The 15,721-nt window shown below is 44.3% G+C and overlaps 2 protein-coding genes across 3 annotated transcripts in view; one reads left to right on the top strand and one right to left on the bottom strand.

Annotated features, from left to right (window-relative positions):
* The window catches only part of LOC110528793 (uncharacterized), a 72,168-nt gene that overhangs the window by 9,756 nt on the left and 46,691 nt on the right, over nucleotides 1–15,721 (top strand). The gene's annotated exons all lie outside the window — the stretch shown is intronic.
* nkpd1 (NTPase, KAP family P-loop domain containing 1) overlaps nucleotides 5,868–15,721 on the bottom strand; it is a 57,772-nt gene continuing 47,918 nt past the window's right edge. For both annotated transcript variants that reach the window (XM_090207031.1, XM_090207030.1), the window contains 10 exons: nucleotides 14,441–14,715; nucleotides 13,421–13,585; nucleotides 12,771–13,046; nucleotides 12,086–12,301; nucleotides 8,729–8,842; nucleotides 8,179–8,601; nucleotides 7,853–7,987; nucleotides 7,664–7,765; nucleotides 7,367–7,561; nucleotides 5,868–7,004 (listed from right to left, as the gene is read on the bottom strand). In XM_090207031.1, the coding sequence (XP_090063157.1) occupies nucleotides 6,717–7,004; nucleotides 7,367–7,561; nucleotides 7,664–7,765; nucleotides 7,853–7,987; nucleotides 8,179–8,601; nucleotides 8,729–8,842; nucleotides 12,086–12,301; nucleotides 12,771–13,046; nucleotides 13,421–13,585; nucleotides 14,441–14,715 (2,189 nt within the window). In that variant the 3' untranslated portion in view covers nucleotides 5,868–6,716. The remainder of the gene's footprint in view (nucleotides 7,005–7,366; nucleotides 7,562–7,663; nucleotides 7,766–7,852; nucleotides 7,988–8,178; nucleotides 8,602–8,728; nucleotides 8,843–12,085; nucleotides 12,302–12,770; nucleotides 13,047–13,420; nucleotides 13,586–14,440; nucleotides 14,716–15,721) is intronic.

The raw sequence follows: 15,721 nt of genomic DNA, 5'->3' as shown, positions 1-15,721 counted from the left end.
ATTCATGTCTTAGAGACAGCTGGGATCCTCTTTAATATAGTGGCCAGTCAACTCAATGACTGGGCTTTAAAGAACATGTTTTCACTAGGCTCTGTAGGCTCAATGACTTGGCTTTAAAGAACATGTTTTCACTAGGCTCTGTAGGCTCAATGACTGGGCTTATAAGAACATGTTTTCACTAGGCTCTGTAGGCTCAATGACTGGGCTTATAAGAACATGTTTTCACTAGGCTCTGTAGGCTCAATGACTGGGCTTATAAGAACATGTTTTCACTAGGCTCTGTAGGCTCAATGACTGGGCTTATAAGAACATGTTTTCACTAGGCTCTGTAGGCTCAATGACTTGGCTTTAAAGAACATGTTTTCACTAGGCTCAATGACTTGGCTTTAAAGAACATGTTTTCACTAGGCTCAATGACTTGGCTTTAAAGAACACGTTTTCACTAGGCTCTGTAGGCTCAATGACTTGGCTTTTAAAGAACACGTTTTCACTAGGCTCTGTAGGCTCAATGACTTGGCTTTAAAGAACATGTTTTCACTAGGCTCTGTAGGCTCAATGACTTGGCTTTAAAGAACATGTTTTCACTAGGCTCTGTAGGCTCAATGACTGGGCTTATAAGAACACGTTTTCACTAGGCTCTGTAGGCTCAATGACTGGGCTTATAAGAACATGTTTTCACTAGGCTCTGTAGGCTCAATGACTGTGCTTATAAGAACATGTTTTCACTAGGCTCTGTAGGCTCAATGACTGGGCTTATAAGAACATGTTTTCACTAGGCTCTGTAGGCTCAATGACTGTGCTTATAAGAACAGGTTTTCACTAGGCTCTGTAGGCTCAATGACTGGGCTTTAAAGAACATGTTTTCACTAGGCTCTGTAGGCTCAATGACTGGGCTTATAAGAACATGTTTTCACTAGGCTCTGTAGGCTCAATGACTTGGCTTTAAAGAACATGTTTTCACTAGGCTCTGTAGGCTCAATGACTGGGCTTATAAGAACACGTTTTCACTAGGCTCTGTAGGCTCAATGACTTGGCTTTAAAGAACATGTTTTCACTAGGCTCTGTAGGCTCAATGACTGGGCTTATAAGAACATGTTTTCACTAGGCTCTGTAGGCTCAATGACTTGGCTTATAAGAACACGTTTTCACTAGGCTCAATGACTGGGCTTATAAGAACACGTTTTCACTAGGCTCTGTGCTCTCTAACCGTGTTCCAGGGGTCCTAGTCTATAGGCTCTGTGCTCTCTAAACGTGTTCCAGGGGTCCTAGTCTATAGGCTACGTTTGGTGTTATTAGGACATTTTTAGTTATGATATAAACCTTATTAAAACATATAGGGCTATGAGCTATGCTACATGATGCGTGTGATATAAACCTTATTAAAACATATAGGGAGGGCTATGAGCTATGCTACATGATGCGTGTGATATAAACCTTATTAAAACATATAGGGCTATGAGCTATGCTACATGATGCGTGCGACCATCATTTGGAGAAAAAAAAGCATGCGCTGATTCTGGCTTTAGACTGTATACTCTGGGCACCATTCACAAGTGATAACACATTGTTCACAAGTGACAATATTGTCAAACCAATAGACATTTTCTGAAGTCAATCTTGTCTTTTACATATACTAAATAACGTTTGAATGATATGTCCTGTTTTTCCCGCAGTTCATTTTCATGCCAGCCGTGTAGGCTACTCCTGTTGTAAAGCCAAGCAATGTACTTCATATTAGGAACGTTGATAAATAAACAAAGTGCATATTGGGAAGTATTCAGACCCCTTCCTGCCTCCACTTCCTGTTACATTACAGACTTGTTCTAAAATGGATTCAATTGTTTGTTTTTTTACTCATCAGTCTACACACAATACCCCATAATGACATCACAATACCCCATAATGACATCACAATACCTCATTATGACATCACAATACCCCATAATGACAAAGCAAAAACAACATTTTTCCAATTTATTATTATTAAATTGTGTTGACTTGATAGCTACCTACACAAATAGCTAGCTAGAACAAAGTGTTAAGATAAATTCATTAAAAAGATTAAAAGCAATACAAATAAGTTCTCCAGAGTTATTTACAGAACTCCACCATTCAGGCCTTTATGGTAGAGTGGCCGAAGGAATCCACTCCTCAGTAAAAGGCACATGACAGCCTGCTTGAAGTTTGCCAAAAGGCACCTGAAGGACTCTCAGACCATTTAGAAACACAATTATCTGGTCTGATGAAACCAAGATTGAGCTCTTTGGCCTGAATGCCAAGTGTCACGTCTGCAGCAAACCTGGAATCATCCCTACGGTGAAGCATGGTGGTGGCAGCAGCATGCTGTGGGGATGTTTTTCAGTGGCAGGGACTGGGAAATCAGGATCTCAGGATCTAGGGAAAGATGAATGGGTAGCAAAGAACATTGAGATACTTGATAAAAACCTGCTCCAGAGCGCTCAGGACCTCAGACTGGGGCGAAGGTTCAACTTCCAACATGACAACGACCCTAAACACACAGCCAAGACAATGCAGTAGTGGCTTCGGGACAAGTCTCTGAATGTCCTTGAGTGGTCCAGCCAAAGCCCGGACCCGATTGAGCATCTCTGGAGAGACCTGAAAAAAAGCTTTGCAGCGATGCTCCCCATCCAACCTGACAAAACTTGAGCGCATCTGCAGAGAAGAATGGGAGAAACTCCTCAAATACAGATGTGCCAAGCTTGTAGCGTCAAACCCAAGAAGACACGAGGCTGTAATCACTGCCAAAGGTGCTCCAAAAAAGTACAGAGTAAAGGGTCTGAATACTTATGTAAATGTGATGTTTTTGTCTTGTCATTATGGGGTATTGTGATGTCATTATGGGGTATTGTGATGTCATTATGGGGTATTGTGATGTCATTATGGGGTATTGTGATGTCATTATGGGGTATTGTTTTGGAGATTGGTGAGGGGGGGGGGGGAACGTAACAAAATGTGGAAAACGTCAAGGAGTCTGAATACTTTACTAATGCACTATATATGGTATTTTGTATTGTATTGTATAACATGGTTGGGATACAACTGATGTGTTGTTGTCTCGCCTGGCCATCTTAAGATGAATCCACAAGCTGTGGGTAGCTCTCGATGGGAGTGTCTGCTCAATCAGGGTTTTATAAACTTGGTCCTGGGTGGATCATTTGTTTTACTACTAACACAGGCTCTGAAACGACTTCATGTGTTTTAAAACTAGATTTATTATGTTAGCCATTGACGATTCATGTTTTTGGATAACTTCAATGAACTTAATTGATCTGCTAATAAAAAATGCACCTTTTTTTTGGTGGGGGGTTTATCTATACAGAAAATACAATGTTTTTGTTTTAATTCATGGCATTCAAAATAATGTTTATTTATCTAATCAAAACATGTCACTAGATCTCTACACATCACCATTGGAAGAGGCCCATTTATCTAGGCACCAGTATTGTCTACAATCAGTACAAATATATGTTTATCTGTATAAAGGATTTACATAGGTTTCTTATTAAATAACAGTTCAATAAATGTATTTGTCATGTTTTTAATATGGTGCTACAGTCCAGGGACAGCATGACATTCACCATCCAATAATGACCCAGTTACTATTGGGGGAATGGAACCAGAGAGGAAGCTTGTGTTACCTTTCTCACACCACTACAGTATTCATTTCAACAGACCTTTTCCATGACCCCTGTGTTAGAGATCAACAATACATACAGTACCAGCCAACAGTTTGGACACACCTACTCATTCAAGGGGTTTTTCTTTATTTTTACTATTTTCTACATTGTAGAATAATAGTGAAGACATCAAGACTATGAAATAACACATATGGAGTCATGTAGTAACCAAACAAGTGTTAAATCAAAATAAAATTATTTAGGGAATAGGGAGCTATTTGGAACTCAGAGCAAGATAATTAGCATTGGCTGTCTCACTAAAACATGCTGCATTGTGGTATAGTTGGAGTGATTCCACATGAAACCAGGGTAAAGTTCATAATGCTGTTGGAGTGATTCCACCTTAAACCAGGGCAAAGTTCATAATGCTGTTGGAGTGATTCCACCTTAAACCAGGGCAAAGTTCATAATGCTGTTGGAGTGATTCCACCTTAAACCAGGGCAAAGTTCATAATGCTGTTGGAGTGATTCCACCTTAAACCAGGGTAAAGTTCATAATGCTGTTGGAGTGATTCCACCTTAAACCAGGGTAAAGTTCATAATGCTGTTGGAGTGATTCCACCTTAAACCAGGGCAAAGTTCATAATGCTGTTGGAGTGATTCCACATGAAACCAGGGTAAAGTTCATACTGGTCTAATGCCATTTTTATGTTTACATACCCTACATTACTCATCTCATATGTATATATACTGTACTCTATACCATCCACTGCCTCTTTGCCTATGCCGTTCTGTACCATCACTCATTCATATATCTTTATGTACATATTCTTATTCATTCCTTTACACTTGTGTGTATAAGGTAGTAGTTTTGGAATTGTTAGATTACTCTTTGGTTATTACTGCATTAGTCGGAACTAGAAGCACAAGCATTTCGCTACACTCTCATTAACATCTGCTAACCATGTGTATGTGACAAATAACATTTGATTTGATTTTAATGCCTTGGAATGATTCCACATGAAACCAGGGTAAAGTTCATAATGGCCTTGGAATGATTCCACATGAAACCAGGGTAAAGTTCATAATGGCCTTGAAGTGATTCCACCTTAAACCAGGGTAAAGTTCATAATGCCTTGGAATGATTCCACATGAAACCAGGGTAAAGTTCATAATGCCTTGGAGTGATTCCACCTTAAACCAGGGTAAAGTTCATAATGGCCTTGAAGTGATTCCACCTTAAACCAGGGTAAAGTTCATAATGCCTTGGAATGATTCCACATGAAACCAGGGTAAAGTTCATAATGCCTTTGAGTGATTCCACATGTAATTATTTATGTATTTGTTCCTTTATTTAACAAGGCAAGTCAGTTAAGAACAAATTGTTATTTACAATGACGGCCTCCCAAAAGGCAAAAAGGCCTGCTGCTGGGACGGGGGCTGGGGTAAAAATATAGAACAAAACACACTCAGGACAAGAGAGACAACACAACACTACATAAAGAGACCTGAGACAACAACATAGCATGGCAACAACACAACATGGTAGCAGCACAGCATGGTAGAAGCACAACATTGTAGCAACACATGGTAGCAGCACAACATGGCAGCAGCACAAAACAGGGACAAACATTGTTGAGCACAGACAACAGCACAAAGGGCAAGAAGGTAGAGACAACAATACATCACACAAAGCAGCCACAACTGTCAGTAAGAGTGTCCATGATGGAGTCTTTGAATGAAGAGATGGAGATAAAACTGTCCAGTTTGAGTGTTTGTTGCAGCTCGTTCCAGTCGCTAGTTGCAGCGAACTGAAAAGAGGAGCGACTAAGGGATGTGTGTGCTTTGGGGACCTTTAACAGAATGTGGCAGAACGGGTGTTGTATGTGGAGGATGAGGAACATTGGTGGCAAATCTGATGGCCAATCTATAAATTACGTCTCCATAATCTAGCATGGGCAGGATGGTCATTTGAATCAGGGTTAGTTTGGCAGCTGTGGTGAAAGAGGAGCGATGACGATAGAGGAAACCAGGTCTAGATTTAACTTTAGCCTGCAGCTTTGATATGTGCTGAGAGAACGACAGTGTACCGTCTAGCCACACTCCCAAGTACTTGTATAAGGTGACTGACTACCTCAAGCTCTAAACCCTCAGAGGTAGTAATCACACCTGTAGGGAGAGGGGCATTCTCTTACCAATGAAACCAGGACAAAAATTAAACACCATGACTTTGGGGATTTTCACTACATTTAATGGGGGATGGATTTCACAGGAGGTTGGTGGCACTTTAATTGGGGAGGACAGGCTCGTGGTATTGACTGGAGCGGAATCCACGGAATGGTATCAAATACATCAAACACATGGTTTCCATGGTTTCCAGGTGTTTGATGCCGTTCCATTCGCTCCGTTCCAGACATTATGATGAACCGTCCTCCCCTCAGCAGCCTCCACTGGTAGGATTGTTGACATATTATTGACATTTGTATCTAAAAAGCATAATTGATAAATAATTGAAAGAAGTCTGTATATTTAGGACATTTCAGCCTTACCCAGGCTCCTCCTCTTGAGACCATATTTCATCTGTAGGTGCTAGAAAGTTCAACTTGGTGTCGTACGAAGCTTTTACCCCTCTGTAATACGAGTAGTATTCAACTAGAGACCCTTTTTGTTGTACTTTTTCCTTTTTGAAATTGTTCTGTATGTTATTTTATTTTGTTGGTTGACAGTAAGTCCCTTTGACATGTATCCAATGGCAGCGCCACCTAGTGGTGGAAAAAAATGTAATCTAAAATGTAATCTAACTATTAACCAGTTAAATGTAACTAAATGTAATCTAAGTAACTATTAACCAGTTAAATGTAACTAAATGTAATAGAAAATGTAATCTAAGTAACTATTAACCAGTTACCATTCCTTTGAACTTTACCCTGGTTTGAGCAACTGAAAGCGCTACAGGAGCTGGCAGAGGAATGCAGTTCACTGTCATTACATAATAGATGGAGTAGTAGGTTCTCATGGGTACTACACATCAATACACAGACCATTCCGTTTATCATGCATCTCTATCTCGCCACGGCATCAAGAAAAAGACAGATTTAATGTTGACCCGTGGCTGTGGGGACCGAAATGAGGTTGTTTGGACTGCTGATTGGTCAGTTGTTTGGGGTTTAGGGACGTGGCCTTGGCTCCACCTTGGGGCCTCCCACCGATACCCAGGAAGTGGAGTCTGAAGGTCGTCCACTCCCCGAAGGTCATCTGGAGCAGCTGTTTGAGATCGTCGGGATCACCGAAGACCAGCGCCTGGCCGGTGAGGTCATTGCTACGGACGATGTCTGCGTACTTCTTAGGGAGGTTCATCCTCGCCAGCTTTTGGGGAATTTGGAAAGATGCAGAACATAGAAAGAACATTTCAGTTTAACATGTTTGGGGAGGCAGGTAGCCTAGCAGTTGGAGCGTTGGGCCAGTAACCAAAAGGTTGCTAGATCAAATCCCTGAGCTGACAAGGTAAAAATCTGTCGTTCTGCCCCTGAACAAGGCAGTTAACCCACTGCTCCTAGACAGTCATTGTAAATAAGAATTTGTTCTTAACAGACTTGCCTAGTTAAATAAAATTTAAAAAACATCTTTATTGTATTTATCTGAGGTCTCCAGGTGGCTATGGACCCTGGTCTAATGGAGTGCACTATATAGGGAATAGGGTGCCATGTGGGACACAACCAACCCCCTACCGCTTTGCAGACGTCCTCAGAGGTCATGTTGATAACAGTCCTGATGTTGAGAGGAGCCAGGTTCCTCCCCCATCCGGAATTCTTCAGTCCGGTGGTCCCTCTGATCCGGGCCAGCTCCCTCCTGATAGAATGATCCAGGTTAACCGTGGTCAGCTTGAACCTCTCCACGTCCCTCACCCTGAACTGGAAATGCACCTGGAGGATTGGAAGATGAAGATGAAGTGTTGGAGAGATGCACACACAAACACAGGTCGCTGGTTCAAATCTGTCTCGAAGGAGCGTAAACGGAACACACACCTTGAGGAACATCTCAAACATCTCTGGATCTCCGTCCTGCTCCAGCAGGTCTTCGATCTCCTCCCTCATCATGTGAAGCTCCATCCTCGAGTCGCTGAACACCTATTATAATGTATATAATAATGTATTAATAATATATAAAATAATAATGTAAAATTTAATTATAATAATATATGCCATTTAGCAGACCTCCCACAAAGCCTTGGACTCGTCGACGACTGTCGCCGTCCCGACGGCGTCATCGATCTCTGCTCTCTGCTGCTCGTCCTCCAGACACTGTAGGATCCAGCTGAGACGACAGGGCCAATGGTTGGCAAGAACGACCTGTAATGTGGTGAACATTACTGTTAGTCCAGTCCATGTTTTCTATCCCCACAATGCTTTCAGTAAAGGCCAACAAACATATCAGACGCCCCAACCGACTTACGTTTTTCTAATCTTATCATTTGTATGACTCCCTCCCTCCCTCCCTCCCTCCCTCCCTCTCCACAACATAAAGAGGAGTGTTACAGTACCCAGGCAGCGATGTTCTCTGGCGGAGGCAGCTCAGTCTTCAGAGCCTCCATGAGCACCACGGTGACCCTGATGGAGTTGATGACCCGTCTCATGGACATGGTGTCATCAGAGATGTAGTGGTGGAGGTTCCCTCTGTTACTGGACAGGATGCTCTCCAGCGCTGATTCTATCGCCTTGTCCACCTCGTCCTCACTCAGCGCAAACGCCACGTGCGCCTCCTTGATGTGGTCGTTGTCTATCAAAGGAGTACTGGTCTCCGTCAGAATACTTGCCGTCTCCTTTGTTTGGGGGGTGCTCTCGATCCAGGAGAGGGATGACTTCGGGCTGCCCAGGTCAAGCACTCTCAGCTCGATCCCCTTTGACCCATGACCCTTGGCTTCTTCCGTGATCTCTGATTGGCCGCTAACGATATTGTAGAACACCTTGGGAGAGAGACGAAGAGAGAGAATATATATTTTTTTTTTACACATTTTGGAAGCATCACACAGATTATGAATGGCAGCAAACGCTGAGTTATTTGATACAATGTATCCATTTAATGTAGAACACCTTGTGCTTGGAGGTGTGGCAGAGCGGCGGTATGGTGAAGGCCAGGGTCACGATGCGGTTCAGGAAGGCATAGGCTCTGTCTTCTTTACTGAAGCACCCGTCTGCATAGTTCACCTGTTGGAGAGAAACAAACTGCATTATTGCCCTATTCACATTTTTCCACTGTAATATTTTTTCCAATAATATTCATTATATTGATTCACCTTCTTCCACTGTAAATCATTTAAATAGTCAACATTTCAGTGCTGAGGCTTTTCTCAAGACCATACCTCTATTTTCCCCTCTTGTATGCAGCTCTGGAAGATATACACTTGACTTATAGCAGTGGTTCCCTCCAGTCCTCCAGTCCTCCAGTACCCCAACAGTGGTTCCCTCCAGTCCTCCAGTACCCCAGCAGTGGTTCCCTCCAGTCCTCCAGTACCCGCAACAGTGGTTCCCAACTCCAGTAATCTAGTACCCCAAACAGTGGTTCCCAACTCCAGTCCTCCAGTACCCCAACAGTGGTTCCCAACTCCAGTAATCTAGTACCCCAACAGTGGTTTCCAACTCCAGTCCTCCAGTACCCCAACAGTGGTTCCCAACTCCAGTAATCTAGTACCGCAACAGTGGTTCCCAACTGCAGTCCTCCAGTACCCCAACAGTGGTTCCCAACTCCAGTAATCCAGTACCCCAACAGTGGTTCCCAACTCCAGTCTTCCAGTACCCCAACAGTGGTTCCCAACTCCAGTCCTCCACTACCCCCAACAGTGGTTCCCAACCACTGTTGGGGGTAGTGGAGGACTGGAGGGAACCACTGGAGTACTGGAACCACTGGGTACTGAAAGACTGGAGTTGGAACCACTGGAGGACTGGAGTTGGGAACCCCTTTTGGGGTACTGGAAGACTGGAGTTGGGAACCACTGTTGGGGTACTGGATTACTGGAATTGGGAACCACTATTGGGGTACTGGAGGACAGGAGTTGGGAACCACTGGAGGACTGGAGTTGGGAACCACTGTTGGGGTACTGGAGGACTGGAGTTGGGAACCACTGTTGGGGTACTGGAGGACAGGAGTTGGGAACCACTGTTGGGGTACTGGAGGACTGGAGTTGGGAACCACTGTTGGGGTACTGGAGGACTGGAGTTGGGAACCACTTTTGGGGTACTGGAGGACTGGAGTTGGGAACCACTGGAGGACTGGAGTTGTGAACCACTGGAGGACTGGAGTTGGGTACCACTGTTGGGGTACTGGAGGACTGGAGTTGGGAACCACTGCTATAGGGGATATACTTTACTGTGTGTGACTTATTCTTATCATGAGGGTCCCAACAGTTACCCAGATTGTATTATGATTATTATTATGATTATTATTATTATTATTATTATTATTATTACTACTATTATACTGTATATACATATTTCTGTTTAGTACTGAACTCAACTCTGGAATTTAAAAAGCGTCTTCCACAGGGCTTAATTCTGTGACCGCTGTTGTTGATTAAAACTGTAGAAATCTGTCTGCATATTTCAAGACATGGCATGTAGGGAGATACCCAACGGGCTGGACCATTCTCTTCTCATCTTGAAAAAAAACGACTCAAAAGAACGTGGAAATGAAATGATCCGCCATCATTAACACAATGAAAACATCTAATGATTTATTATTGAAATAGCATGGGTGACGAGAAAACAAATTGGCACAATTTAAGGCCAAGTGGCAAACAATGATGCAGGCACTAGGGATGGGGGTGTGGTCAGGGATGGGGGTGTGGTCAGGGATGGGGGTGTGGTCCGGGATGGGGGTGTGGTCAAGGATGGGGGTGTGGTCAGGGATGTGGGTGTGGTCAGTGATGGGGGTGTGGTCAGGGATGGGGGCAGGTCTGACCATTGTTTGTATGCGTCTGTCTGTAAGTTGTTGTTCGTATGTATAGAAATTAATCTGACGACTCTTAGTTGTTGAACCGGGACCTCAGGGTTGACTGATAATACAATATGTACCTGTTGAACCAGGACCTCAGGGTTGACTGATAATATAATATGTACCTGTTGAACCAGGACCTCAGGGTTGACTGATAATACAATATGTACCTGTTGAACCAGGACCTCAGGGTTGACTGATAATATAATATGTACCTGTTGAACCAGGACCTCAGGGTTGACTGATAATATAATATGTACCTGTTGAACCGGGACCTCAGGGTTGACTGATAATACAATATGTACCTGTTGAACCAGGACCTCAGGGTTGACTGATAATATAATATGTACCTGTTGAACCAGGACCTCAGGGTTGACTGATAATACAATATGTACCTGTTGAACCAGGACCTCAGGGTTGACTGATAATATAATATGTACCTGTTGAACCAGGACATCAGGGTTGACTGATAATATAATATGTACCTGTTGAACCTGGACCTCAGGGTTGACTGATGTAACAATATGTACCTTTTGAACCAGGACCTCAGGGTTGACTGATGTAACAATATGTACCTGTTTAACCAGGACCTCAGGGTTGACTGATAACACAATATGTACCTGTTGAACCAGGACCTCAGGGTTGACTGATAATATAATATGTACCTGTTGAACCAGGACCTCAGGGTTGACTGATAACACAATATGTACCTGTTGAACCAGGACCTCAGGGTTGACTGAGGACCTCAGGGTTGACTCAGGGTTGACTGATAATACAATATGTACCTGTTGAACCAGGACCTCAGGGTTGACTGATAACACAATATGTACCTGTTGAACCAGGACCTCAGGGTTGACTGATAATATAATATGTACCTGTTGAACCGGGACCTCAGGGTTGACTGATAACACAATATGTACCTGTTGAACCAGGACCTCAGGGTTGACTGATAACACAATATGTACCTGTTGAACCAGGACCTCAGGGTTGACTGATGTAACAATATGTACCTGTTGAACCAGGACCTCAGGGTTGACTGATAACACAATATGTACCTGTTGAACCAGGACCTCAGGGTTGACTGATAACACAATATGTACCTGTTGAACCAGGACCTCAGGGTTGACTGATAACACAATATGTACCTGTTGAACCAGGACCTCAGGGTTGACTGATAACACAATATGTACCTGTTGAACCAGGACCTCAGGGTTGACTGATAACACAATATGTACCTGTTGAACCAGGACCTCAGGGTTGACTGATCATACAATATGTACCTGTTGAACCGGGACCTCAGGGTTGACTGATAACACAATATGTACCTGTTGAACCAGGACCTCAGGGTTGACTGATAATACAATATGTACCTGTTGAACCAGGACCTCAGGGTTGACTGATAACACAATATGTACCTGTTGAACCAGGACCTCGGGGTTGACTGATAACACAATATGTACCTGTTGAACCAGGACCTCAGGGTTGACTGCCAGCAGAGAGATAAAGGGGGACTCCTCATCAGAGAGCAGTATACTGATAGCATCCAGGACACCAACGATCTTCTTAGGAGCACATCGATCCAGGTTAGTGATCTCCAGAACCACGCGGATCCTCCTCTGCTCAAACACCTCCATGAACAGGATGAAGCTGGACAGCAGCCACATCTCCTTCCTCACCTGGGAGAGGAAGGGAGAGAGAGAGAAATAGAGAGAGACAAACAGAGGCAGAGAAACAGAGAGAGAGAGGTGATAGAGAGAGTGAGAGAGAGGTGATAGAGAGAGTGAGAGAGAAAGAAAGATAAAAAGTTGGAGAAAGCAGGTTAGGGAGCTGATTCATTGGTCAAAAGTTGGTGAATTGATCTAAAATAGTGTACTATGTAGGGAATAGGGTGCCATAGGGCCCTGGTCTAAAGTAGTGCACTCTGTAGGGAATAGGGTGCCATAGGGCCCTGGTCTAAAGTAGTGCACTCTGTAGGGAATAGGGTGCCATAGGGCCCTGGTCTAAAGTAGTGCCCTCTGTAGGGAATAGGGTGCCATAGGGCCCTGGTCTAAAGTAGTGCACTCTGTAGGGAACAGGGTGCCATAGGGCTCTGATCTAAAGTAGTGCACTCTGTAGGGAATAGGGTGCCATTATATCCTCCCTCACCTCGTTCATGAACCCCAGTTGGCCGCTGACCCTCTCGTTGTCCAGCGCCTTACGGACGTGCAGGTCCTGGTTGAAGATCAGGTTCTTTCCCATCTGGAAGATGAATCGTATAGCTGCTGCTGCAGGAAGCCCGAAGACAGCGAACGCCAGGCCCTCCAACACCCCGGTCCCTCTTTGGGCTTCACTCGGACCTTCTTCTCCTTCTCCCGTTCCGTTTCCGGATCCCAGTCCGTCCAGTTCAGGTGCGTCTGGAACCTCCGGGAAGCCATACTTCACCTATAGGTGCAGGAACACAACGTCAGGACAACGTCCTACTCCGTGTTCACTGACTTGTTTGCTGAAATTCACAATGAATGTGTTATTTTTTCCATCTTAATGCTGATTGGTGAAATTTTTCATGCTGCCAAAGATTCCCTCACTCGTAGTCATATTGTATCACCTTGCTTCACTGGTCCCTTTGTTTACAATTCTTCCTTGTTTATGCTAAACATATTATGGGATACTAGAACATGAATGGACTTGTTACTATGGTTCTATCCCAGGTTGGAACCCCGTTCCCTACATGCACTACTTTTACTCCAAGGTAGTGCACATTGAAGGCAAAAGAGTGTCATTTGGGAAGCAGCCTCTAACGACCTTCTGATTCTCACCAGAAAGACGAGGACTGTGAGAGCAGCCAGCAGCACGGCCAGGACCAGGGACCAGAGAGGGAAACAGCAGAACTTCTTAGATCTCCAGTCTGACGATGTGTTTTCAATCACCTTCTTCCTCACCTCATCCTCCTCGTTGTGCTGCGCCACGCGGTACAGACCCAGCTGAAGAACAACAAGAAGACTTTGTTGTCCGTTATCTTGATGTTTCCAGTCAGAACTGGGTTTGGAACTGACGAAGCTCTCACCTCTTATTGGATTTAACCATTATTTATACAGGAAGTCCTGTTGAGATCAAAGGACCTATTTTATGAGGGAGACCGCTAACCTCTAGGTTACCTACCGGAAGTCAACCTCTAGGTTACTTACCTGAAGTGAACCTCTAACCTCTAGGTCACCTACCTGAAGTATACCTCTAACCTCTAGGTCACCTACCTGAAGTCAACCTCTAGCCTCTAGGTTACCTACCTGAAGTCAACCTCTAGGTTACCTACCTGAAGTCAACCACTAACCACTGGGTTACCTACCTGAAGTCAACCTCTAGGTTACCTACCTGAAGTCAACCTGTAGGTCACCTACCTGAAGTTAACCTCTAACCTCTATGTCACCTACTTGAAGTTAACCTCTAACCTCTAGGTCACCTACCTGAAGTCAACCTCTAGGTCACCTACCTGAAGTCAATCTCTAACCTCTAGGTCACCGACCTGAAGTTAACCTCTAAGTTACCTACCTGAAGTCAACCTCTAGGTTACCTACCTGAAGTCAACCTCTAACCTCTAGGTTACTTACATGAAGTTAACCTCTAACCTCTAGGTTACCTACCTGAAGTTAACCTCTAACCTCTAGACTACCTACCTGAAGTTAACCTCTAGCCTCTAGGCTACCTACCGGAAGTTAACCTCTAGCCTCTAGGCTACCTACCTGAAGTTAACCTCTAAACTCTAGGCTACCTACCTGAAGTTAACCTTTAACCTCTAGGCTACCTACCTGAAGTTAACCTCTAACCTCTAGGTAACCCACCTGAAGTTTCCCGAAGCTCTCCTGCAGTGCCAGGCACAGTCTCATCACCAGCCCCGCCCAGAGGAGGTCACTCCCGGCGAAGTGCCATGCGGAGAACCGAACATAGATGAACCGGACATTCTTCCGCCGCTGGTTCTCCTCGGTCCAGACGGGTCGGTAGAACAGCAGCCTGCAGATCAGAGCTAGGAGACCAGTGATGGAGGCTTTGACGGAACGAGGCTTGGACCTGCCCTGGTAACTCTGCTCCCTCCTCTCTGCCTCCTGCTCCATGTGGACTAGTCAAGGAGCGAGCGAGCAAGAGAGAGACAGAGAGAGAGAAAGAGAAAGAGAACAGTGAGATATATTCATTCTAGCTCTGGGTGTTAGGGCTACTTTCTAACGCTGAGCATCCTGCGTAGATGAATATCGTCAACACTCTATATGACAGGATCATGTTGTATCTATCCTCTATATGACAGGATCATGTTGTATCTACCCTCTATATGACAGGATCATGTTGTGTGTAACTACCCTCTATGAGACAGGATCATGTGGTGTCTACCCTCTATATGACAGGATCATGTTGTGTCTACCTACCCTCTATATGACAGGATCATGTTATATCTATCCTCTATATGACAGGATCATGTTGTATCTATCCTCTATATGACAGGATCATGTTGTGTCTACCCTCTATGAGACAGGATCATGTTGTATCTACCCTCTATGAGACAGGATCATGTGGTGTCTACCCTCTATGAGACAGGATCATGTTGTATCTACCCTCTATGAGACAGGATCATGTTGAGTCTACCCTCTATGAGACAGGATCATGTTGTGTCTACCCTCTATGAGACAGGATCATGTGGTGTCTACCTACCCTCTATGAGACAGGATCATGTGGTGTCTACCTACCCTCTATGAGACAGGATCACGTGGTGTCTACCTACCCTCTATAAGACAGGATCATGTGGTGTCTACCCACCCTCTATAAGACAGGATCATGTGGTGTCTACCTACCCTCTATAAGACAGGATCATGTGGTGTCTACCCACCCTCTATAAGACAGGATCATGTGGTGTCTACCTACCCTCTATGAGACAGGATCATGTGGTGTCTACCCTCTATGAGACAGGATCATGTGGTGTCTACCCTCTATGAGACAGGATCATGTTGTGTCTACCCTCTATGAGACAGGATCATGTGGTGTCTACCTACCCTCTATGAGACAGGATCATGTGGTGTCTACCTACCCTCTATGAGACAGGATCATGTGGTGTCTACCTACCCTCTATAAGACAG

Source organism: Oncorhynchus mykiss, chromosome 18 (assembly GCF_057628025.1).
Source record: "Oncorhynchus mykiss isolate SJ-2025 chromosome 18, ASM5762802v1, whole genome shotgun sequence".
Classification (NCBI taxonomy): Eukaryota; Metazoa; Chordata; class Actinopteri; order Salmoniformes; family Salmonidae; genus Oncorhynchus; species Oncorhynchus mykiss.
Note: the sequence above shows the minus strand (reverse complement) of the source record. Positions and strands in the feature narration are given on the sequence as shown.